Below are 10,628 nucleotides of genomic sequence, written 5' to 3'. Positions count from 1 at the left end.
GAAGAACAATTGGCCTTCTCCTGAGATTCCTTTTAAACAAGAAACCACATCCGCATCCCTTAACCAGGGTGGAACGTAAACGTGAAGTAGTACAGTGGTGTCCGACTCTTTGCGACCCCATGGACTGTAGCCTACCAAACTCCTCTGTCCATGAGATTTTCCAAGCAATAGAACTGGAGTGGATCGCCATTTCTTTCTCCAGGGGATCTTCCCAACCAGGGATCGAACCCAGGTCTCCCGCATCGTAGACAGACGCTTTACTGTCTGAGCCACCGGGAAAGTCCTAACCAGGGTGGGGGAACCGTCAAGTTTCAAGAAAGCCTCTGGACTGAGGACACTGGCAGTTATCCTTGTAACTTTAAAAGGAATTGATCACATTTACCAAAACAAGTGGCAACTAACCCCCCAAGGTCAGCCCGCGAGACCAAGAGAAGGTGAGGAAAAGATAAGCCTGGAGGCGCACCCACAACTAGAAGCTTCGCTCTTGGCTGGGTTTTGTCCCTCCCAGATTTCTGAGCTGGCGAGCAGTCTCTCCGCACTGCAGCCTGAGCCAATTGCCAAAGACCTAGCCAAGCCCAGCCCAGCGGAAGGAGCGGTTTCGGAGTTGTTTGTTTTTCTGCGATAAAGAAGCCCTTCCTTGTTCTCGCTTTTGTGCTCGCCAGTCTTTAACGGAACGGTCTCCCAGAAGCAATTTAGAATGACTGGTAAAACGAAATATACCCAAAGCTCGCAGCAACAAAAAAGGATACAGTTCTTTGTGGCCAGCTTCCTGCTTCTGCCCTTTCTGCTCGTCTGCATCTTAGAGTCTCTCCTGAAGCTTTTTATTCCTAAGAAGAGAAAATCAGTCACCGGAGAGATTGTCCTTATTACCGGAGCTGGACACGGTATTGGCAGGCAGACTGCCTACGAATTTGCCAAACTTAAGTGCAAGCTGGTCCTGTGGGATATAAATAAGGTAATAGTGCTTCCTGTGTTTTACTTTCTAGTTCCTTTGATCTGTGGTGCATTTTGCTGGCAACAGCCCCTTACAGCATTTCTGTTAAGTAGGTAGGAAATAGAAGGGGGAAAACATACTCAATGTGTTGATGTTCACATGATAAACGAACCTAGAGGATGTAAGATTTCCAGGTACTGCTTATCACTAATTTGACATTGTAAATTTATCTTCAGTTCAGTTCAGCTGCTCAGACACGTCCAACTCTTTAAACCTGATTTCACTAATCCCTCTGGCTTTTATTTTTTGACTGCTGGGCAGCATGTGGGATCTTCCCCAACCAGGGATCAAACTTGTGCCCCAAATAGGGATCAAACCTGTGCCCTCTACATAGGGAGGGTGGGGTCTTAATTATTGGACCACCAGGGAAGTCCCTGATCCCTCTATCTTATCCTGTAGGAAAAGTCATAGTTTTAGCTAGTGTATTAAAAAAGAGGTTTGCACCTATTAAGAGAAAAATCTTACGGTTACTAAGTACGTTTAAAAGATACCCAACAGAAAGCAACGTTACTCTGTCATAGTAATTTCCAAGAGAAATTTTTAAATCACCTTTTAGTTAAAAACAATGAAAAAAAACCAACAACTTTCAATGTAATTCCCAGAAAAGGTGTACCCGAAGGAAGGGAGATGGACTTAGACTCTTACCTTTTATTATTTGACCAGTGTTGGATGGACAAAGGGGTTTGGGAGAGCCACACGATGCCAAGAAACACCATCCCTTACACAATATCCAATGCTATAAATGAATTCAGGGGGCCGAGAGCTAACCTGGCTTCCCTGGTGACTCAGAGGAAAAGAATCCACCTGAAATGCAGTAGCCGAAGGAGACGTGGGCTCAATACCTGAGTGGGGAATATCCCTTGGAGGAGGGCATGGCAATCCACCCCAATATTCTTGCCTAGAGAATTCCATGGACAGAGGAGCCTGGCAGGCTACAGTTTATAGGGTCAAAAAGGGTCTGACAAAACTGAAGCAACTTAACACACATGCACAAGAGCTACCCAGTGAGTGATTGAGATGCCATCAACAAATACCATTCACTGTCTGTTGCCCAGATGTTAAGAACACAGTGGCAAGCAAGAGATAGAGTCCTCTGCTCTCAATCTCATAGGGAAATAAACATAAATAATTACATGTGAGTGAAAGGTAGAAACTAGGCCCAACCTCCTCTGGACGTGGTCACAGCAGTAAGTGGCAGGCAGAGTGGTGTGGTCAGATGAACTCCACACTTCATGGCTAACTTACTCATCATCGTGGGTAGCTTCCCAGAGCCTTAGGTTCCTTTACTGCAAAAGCAATAAAATAAGCATACTTTCCTTAGAGGGATGGGAAATAAATAACACACACAAAGCATGTAGTGCAGTGTCTGCCACGTGGTTAACACACTAAGTGTTAGTTATTCCGCCACATAATGAAGTTTAAGCTAAAGTTCAAAGATGTATAAGTTTGCTTATGTGTCTGGATTCGTGACTCCCAGAGCCTGGTGCTAGTTTGTACGAACCTTTTTCTAATCTGGAGTGAAGTATATTTGGTGGTGGTGGTTTAGTCGCTAAGTCGTGTCCGACTCTTTCGACCCCACAGACTGTAGCCTGCCAGGCTCCTCTGTCCGTGGGATTCTACAGGCAACAATACTGGAGTGGGTTGCCATTTCCTTCTCCATTACTCAACAAATACTTATTGAGCACCTACTATCTGCCAGACACTGTTCTAATGCAGAACTGAGGATACAGCAGTGAGGAAAACGTTATGAGCTAGGGACAATAAACACTATATACTAAAATATGTAATTGTTGGATGTTGTTCAGTACAATTGAAAAATAAAACGTGAAAGGGGATAGGGACTCTGCCTGTACTGTGGGGATGGCAGAGGTGGGAGTGTTGATCTTATTCAGAAGGCCTCACCAAGATGGAGGCAGTTGAGTCAAAGTCAGAAGAGGCTGAGGATACAGTGAGTCCCTGGGTTATCTCTGCAGAGAGGGATCCACAAAGGCAAAGCCTGGCACAGAAGGGAGAGAAGTGAAAGAAAGCTCTGTGCTCCTGTTTGGGTGCAATAGTAAATATTAGCCACCAGCCACTTGTGGCTGTTGAGTGTTTGAAATGTGACCTGGCAGAATTAGGATGTGCTTTAGGTACGCATGGCTTCCCTGGTGGCTCAGACGGTAAAGAATCTGCCTGTAATACAGGAGACTAGGGTTTAATCCCTGGGTCGGGAAGATCCCCTGGAGAAGGAAATGGCAACCCACTCCGGTACTCTTGCCTAGAAAATCCCATGGATGGAGGAGCCTGGTAGCCTACAGTTCATGGGGTTGCAAAGTTATATAAAATGAACTAAATTAAAAAAATGTTAATGTGCTACTAGAACAGTTAAAATTAAATATATGTGGCTCACATTATATTTCTGTGGGATGGCTCTGGTCTAGAAACTGAAGGAACAGCAGCTTCAATCATGAAGGTTCCTGTAGGCCATTTGTGCTTCAGCTTTTACTAGGGAAGCCAGTGGAGCGTTTGGAACCCAGTTTCTTTGAAGAGGTTTCTCTGGCTGCTGGGTTGCAGGGAAAGCAGATAGGAGACTATCCAGGTAAGAGATGGGCTTCCCTAGTGGCTCAGCTGGTAAAGAATCCACCTGCAATGTAGGAGACCTGGGTTCAATCCCCTGGGTTGGAAAGATCCCCTGGAGAAGGGAACCACTACCCATTCCAATATTCTGGCCTGGAGAATTCCATGGACCCCATAGTCCATGGGATTGAAAAGAGTCGGACACGACTGAGCAACTTTCACTTCACTTCAGGTAAGAGATAATGTCGGCTTGTCAGACCCGGCTGGTAGTAGCAGAAGTGGTCAGAAAATTAAGGATAATATAGGGAGCATGTATTATGTTAAATTCATTTAATTTAAATAATTTATCTTTTACTTTGAGATTATGTTCTTTCTACTCTTTGGTGGATTATGTATAGTTGTTAGGGGAAGCACACTGATTGAAACCGCCCACCCTGGCCAGGCACCATAGTAACCATTTGCATGAGTTGTTTTATGACAGGAGATCCTGATAAGGAATAGGTAACTAATAAGCCACCACTAACCGAAAGAGTTCAGGGAAGGTTAAAAGGAGACACCGAGTGTCTGTCCACTTCCCAGAATCCCTCTCGCTAGCATCCATCTTCGCTGAGCAATGCGTGCGCCACCAGAAAAGACTCTGAATTAGAATGATTGGCCAAAGACCACCCGGAAACTAATCTTATCACCATAAAACCCGAGACTGCGAGCCACACGGCAGAGCAGCTCTCCTGGGTTCCCTTACCCTACTGCTCTCCACCCGGATGCCCTTTCCCAATAAAATCTCTTGCTTTGTCAGCACATGTGTCTCCTCGGACAATTCATTTCCAACTGTTAGACAAGGCCCTGGAAGGGGTCCCCCTTCCTGCAACATACAGATATGAATCTATTGTTCAGTCACTCAGTCATATCCAACTCTTTGCAATCCCATGGACTGCAGCACGCCAGGCTTCCCTATTCCTTCACTATCTCCAGGGGCTTGCTCAAACTCATATCCATTGAGTTGATGATGCCATCCAACCATCTCATCCTCTGTCATCCCCTTCTATCTATATATATCTATTTATTTAATGAAATTATAGTGATCATAAATATAAATAGCTGCTGTGTTAGTTTTTAACATCCTTAATTGGCTAAATAAAATTTTGACAGTCCTAGTTCCGTATATTCACCCATCTACTTTTCATGGAGCTTACAGATTTTAAAATTATGAAAGTCTGAGAACACTAAATCTGACTGGGGAAGGAGAGTAGGTGGAAATTTCAAGCAGGCCAGGCAGCAGAACCTGGAGAGGTAAAACTCTGGACTGGTAGATCTGTGGAGAATGAGAAAGAATGTCAAAGAGAGTTTAAGATTGTTTTAGGACCCAATTGAAAGGGTAGGGAGGGGCCATATCAAATGCTTTTCACCTGTTGCTGCTGCTGCTAAGTCGTTTCAGTCGTATCCGACTCTGTGCAACCCCATAGATGGCAGCCCACCAGGCTCCCCCATCCCTGGGATTCTCCAGGCAAGAATACTGAAGTGGGTTGCCATTTCCTTCTCTAATGCATGAAAGTGAAAAGTGAAAATGAAGTCGCTCAGTTGTGTCCGACTCTTAGCAACCCCATTGCAGCCTACCAGGCTCCTCCATCCATGGGATTTTCCAGGCAAGAGTACTGGAGTGGGGTGCCATTGCTTTTCACCTAGGGAACAAAGATTGTTCCCGGGGCAATTTCAAGGGTTAACTCAAGTGGCAAGGATAACAATCTCCAACTCTCCAACTATCTCCAAGTCTCCAACAATCTCCAGCTCTCCAACAGTCTCCAACAATATCCATCTCAGAATGTGAGGGACAGAGGTCTTCATATTCATCATGAAGTCTACAAAAGAATTTGAATTTAGGGAGGGATTGAGGATGTCTTCTCCTTTTTTATTCTGAGGCTAACACCATGAATGATTCATTCTGTTTTATGCAGATAATCCCATACTTCTTTTTTCTTTTGACTGCACTGCACAGCAAGTGGGATCTTAATTCCCCAACCAGGGATCCAACCGGCGCCACCTTCATTGGAAGGTGAAGAGTTTTAGCTAGACCACCCGGGAAGTTCCAGTCTATTATTTCCTGACCATTCTCACCCCCATACTTGGTTAGGGAAGCTTGGAAAGATAGATTTACAATAAGGAGTGAGCACATAGTATATATCAGACAGCAAATTAAAAAGCAGAGACATCACTTTGCTGACGAAAATCCGTATAGTCAAAGCTATAGTTTTTCCAGTAGTCATATACAGATGTGAAAGTTGGACTGTAAAGAAGGTTGAGCACCGAAAAATTGATGCTTTTGAATTGTGGTCCTGGAGAAGACTCTTGAGAGTCCTTTGGACAGCAACAAGATCAAACCAGTCAATTCTAAAGGAAATCACCCCTGACTATTCATTGGAAGGACTGATGCTGAAGCTGAAGCTCCAGTACTTTGGCCACCTGGTGCTTAGAGCCAACACATTGGAAAAGACCCTGATGCTGGGAAAATTGACACCAGGAGAAGAGGGCAACAGAAGATGAAATGGTTGGATGGCATCACCAACTCAATGGTCATGAGTTTGAGCACACTCCAGGAGATAGTGAAGGACAGGGAAGCCTGGCGTGCTGCAGTTAATGGGGTTGCCAAGAGCCTCATAAATGACTGAGCAACTGAACAACAACAACAAAAATTTTTTTGAATGATAAAGTGTATTAATGAAGAATTGGAAAATAGTATTAGAAAGAATCAGAAAAACATTATGGTTAGTCATCTAGGTAATAGGCAGAAGGTTTTAGTACTGGGGATAGAGGGCAAAGAGTGATTCATGAAGACTAAAGAAGAGCCCAGGATTTAAATTTGAGAACTGAATTCAATACATCAGGGCAAAAAAGGTTACCAAGGGAAATCCTGAAAAATGATGAGGAGTTCCACTGTGCTGAGAAAAATGTTAAGGAAGGAATGCATTCTTTCTGCAAGTCTGCTTATTTTTTATTTTTATTTTTTCAATGTGGAATCTTAGTTTCCTGATCAGGGATTGAACCTGACCCTCCTGCAGTAGAAGCACTGACTCTTAACCACTGGGCTGCCAGCAGAGTCCCAATATTTTTTCTTTCTATTTTTTCCTTTTTTTGGTCTTTAAGTTTTTATTTCTAGCTCTAGATTATTCTACATGCTGTACAATATGACTTTGTATGAATCTTCTAAAATTTATTTCTCTAGTCACACAGTGATGAATATTTGGAGTTGTTTTCATTTTTTTCTTAATTCTCTGCAAATAATGCTACACTGCAAACTATTGTTCATGTCTTCCTGCATATAACACCACAAGAATGTGATGCAAATATCAGTCCCAACTATCAAAAGAAGTTTATGTCAGTTATTCAGTTAAATATTCAGCGGACATTAATGATTTACTATTAGGGCTTCCCACATGGCTCAGTGGTAGAGAATCTACCTGCCAGTGCAGGAGACATAGGAGATTTGAGTTTGATCCCTGGGTCAGGAAGATTCCTTGGAGTAGCAAATGGCAACCCACTCCAGTATTCTTGCTGGGAAATCCCATGGACAGAGGAGCCTGGGAGGCTACCGTCCAGGGGGTCACAAAGAGTTAGACATGACTTAGCAACTGAGCATTCAATAAACCTGGACACTGTCTAAAATTTTTTTCTGGAGGAATTCAGAACTTAAATTTGTTGCATAATTCAGAAGGGGTAGAAAGGAAACCTAGGCCCTAAGAGAGGAAGACCAAGGAAATTTAGGAAAAGTGAGGCTGCAGATGTAAAGGAAGGACCTCTTTGCCTCTACACACTGTCCACTGACAGAGAAAGCCAACCAGTAATGAGCAAATCTCTGAAAATAAAATAAATAGTAAATGGATTTTATTATAAAATTTGCTCCAAATAAGGCCTGAATCTTATAAAGGTAAGACCCACCGCCCCTGCCCCACCCCCCAAATCAGTCAATATGCTTTTTATCCTTTTTTTTAAATTGTGGTAATATATATATAACATAAATTTTTTCATTTTAGCAATTTTTAAGTACAGTGGCGTTAAGTATTAATACATTCATAAATGTCAAGCAATGATCTCTATTGCCCATCTCTAGAACTTTTGCATCATCCCAAATGGTAACTCTACCATTAAACACATTCTTCCCACTTCTCTCTCCCCTAGCCCCTGGTAGCCACCATTCTACTTTCTATCTCTGTGAATTTGACTCCTCTAGGTAGCTTGCTGCTGTAAGTCACTTCAGTCGTGTCTGACTCTGTGTGACCTCATAGACGGCAGCCTACCAGGCTGCCCCGTCCCTGGGATTCTCCAGGCAAGAACACTGGAGTGGGTTGCCATTTCCATTTCCAATGCATGAAAGTGAAAAGTGAAAGGGAAGTCGCTCAGTCGTGTCCAACTCTTCGCAACCCCATGGACTGCAGCCTGATAACTGGAATTATATAATATTTGACCATTTGTATCTGGCTTATTTCCCTTAGCTTAATATCCTCAAGATTCAGCCATTTTGTAGCATGTGTCAAAATTTTATTCCTTTTGCAGGGTAAATAGTATTCCATCATATGTATATTCCACATTAATAAAATATACTTTTCAGGAAAGTGTTAAAAGCTGACTGTTAGATACAGGAAAGTAACCTAAGGGTTGTTTAGTTGCTAAGGCCTGTCCATCAAGAATACTGGAGTGGGTTACCATTTCCTTCCCCAGGAGATCTTCCCTACCCAGGGATTAAACTCACATCTCCTGCATTGGCAGAAGGATTCTTTACCACTGAGCCATTTGGGAAGCCCAAGATAAGGGTTATCTGAGATATTTCTTTGTTTTTGCTTGTTATTTTTTCCTTTGGCTATGCTGCTTGGTTCGTAGGATCTTAGTTCCCAGACCAGGAATTGAACCCGGACCCTGGCAGTGAAAGCGCCAAGTTTTGACCGCTGGGCTGCCAGGGAATTCCTCCTGAGCTATCTTGATGTCTCTTTGGGAGTAAGTGCTCCTCAGCACAATAAACTATTGAATACAATTTGTGTAGGAGATTTCGGCAAAGGGAAAACACCCTGTTTCCTTTAACTGCCCCAATAAGTTCACCGCACAAACTGCTACTTCTTTCCTTAGCTGTCCAAATTTGGTTTTTCTGCAAGAGCAATTGCTGTTTCCCAGCAAATTTGCACACAGGTGTTCTGTTTACCCATTTCCCCCAGGAAAAATGTAGTAAATTCTGTTACTGCATTTGCTGAGGTCAGTGTAGTAAGCCTGTCCACTCGTGTTCTAGCTGAAAATAGTCTGGGCATACAGGTCACAGACCGAACCTCTCCCCAGGGTGTCTTTTGAGACATTCTTCATAGAAAAGTTAAACAGTGGATCAAGAGCAAGCCAACAAACAAGCAAAGACAGAAACAAAGACAGGGACTTCCCCGGTGGTCCAGTGGTTAAGACCCTGCCTTTCTAGTGTGGGGTCACAGGTTCCATCTCTGGTCAGGGAACCTGGATCCTAGCTCACTTCGTTGCTTCTTTTGGTGAGGCAAAAAACAGAACCCTACCATCTGATCCTGAATTTAAGGTGGCTCAAAAGCAATGCCCCCACTTGAGATCATCATTGCTTGTCTCAAATCTGCTCTCTTGTGATTGCCAGCTGACATGTAGCCAAGGACCAAAACTGAAAATTAAGGCATCAGCCTTGATTCCCTCCCACCTTTTTCATCCAGTCACCAAATCCTGATGCTTTTGCCTCCTGGAGATATATTTTAAAGATTATTTTCTTCTCTACACCCTTTCAACTGGAACCACAATTCAAACATGTATCATCTGTTCTGAAACTGCCTGCTAACTTTTCTCTCTTCCTTCAGTATTGACCCCTAAAGTCTGTCCTCTGTACATTTTTTTTAACAAGTTTGTTTGGCTGTGTCGTGTCTTCACTGCAGCATGTGGGGTCTTTGTTGCATCATGGGGGGTCTTTCATTGTGGCTTACGGACACAGGTTCAGTAGTTGCGACAGGCGTGCTTAGTTTCTTCTCCGCATGTGGGATCTTCATTCCCCGACCAGGATTTGAACCCTTGTCCCCTGCATTGCAAGGCTGATTCTTAACCACTGGACCACCAGGGAGGTCCCTATCCTCCATACATTAGAAAGAGTAATCAACAGAATACACAAATTCGATTCTGTAATTTAATCAGTGGTTCTACACTAACTTTTTGGATAAAATGTAATACAATATCTATTGCCCTTTAATCTGGACTCTTGCTGGCCTTGAACATTATGACCCAACAACAACAGTCTGCTGGTGCTTATCTTGTAGGACCTTTCTCCTGCCAGCCCTGTGCTAACACTGCTGACATGCCCTTTCCCCTCTTTCTGCCTGCCTGCTCTCCTCACCAGCTCAGGGGCCTCTTCTAGAATGACACTGCACACTCCTCCTACTTATTCCCATAACTCTCTTTATATTATTATACTTAACACAATAAATTACTTTGAACCATATGAAACTGCCAATATTCAGTCCTTTATTCCAAAGAAGTAGCAATTTCATATGGTCCTACCTAAATGTTAGGGCTTTCCTGGTGGCTCAGACAGTAAAGAATCCACTTGCAATGCAGGAGACCCAAGTTCAATCCCTGGGTCGGGAAGATCCCCTAGAGAAGGGAATGACAACCCACTCCAGTATTCTTGCCTGGAGAATCCCATGGACAAAGAAGCCTGGTGGGCTACAGACCATGGGGTCACAAACAGTCAGATATGACTAAGGAGCTTAACACTACCTAAATGTTATACTTATTTTATGTTGTTTACTACACTGAAAATTCTTCAAGAGATGGGAATATCAGACCACCTGACCTGCCTCTTGAGAAACCTGTATGCAGGTCAGGAAGCAACAGTTAGAACTGGACATGGAACAACAGACTGGTTCCAAATAGGAAAAGGAGTATGTCAAGGCTGTATATTGTTACCCTGCTTATTTGAAGAGGAATTAAAAAACCTCTTGATGAAAGTGAAAGAGGGGAGTGAAAAAGTTGGCTTAAATCTCAACATTCAGAAAACGAAGATCGTGGCATCTGGTCCCATCACTTCATGGGAAATAGATGG

General features: G+C 43.3%; 1 protein-coding gene across 1 annotated transcript in view; it reads left to right on the top strand.

Annotated features, from left to right (window-relative positions):
* The first annotated feature begins 579 nt into the window (after nt 1-579).
* HSD17B11 (hydroxysteroid (17-beta) dehydrogenase 11) overlaps nt 580-10,628 on the top strand; it is a 50,063-nt gene continuing 40,014 nt past the window's right edge. The window contains exon 1 of the mRNA XM_010833783.1: nt 580-955. Within this exon, the coding sequence (XP_010832085.1) occupies nt 698-955 (258 nt within the window). The 5' untranslated portion in view covers nt 580-697. The remainder of the gene's footprint in view (nt 956-10,628) is intronic.

This window comes from Bison bison, unplaced genomic scaffold (genome assembly GCF_000754665.1).
Source record: "Bison bison bison isolate TAMUID 2011002044 unplaced genomic scaffold, Bison_UMD1.0 scf7180017863888, whole genome shotgun sequence".
NCBI classification, from domain to species: domain Eukaryota; kingdom Metazoa; phylum Chordata; class Mammalia; order Artiodactyla; family Bovidae; genus Bison; species Bison bison.
This window is presented reverse-complemented; position numbering and strand designations above follow the sequence as displayed.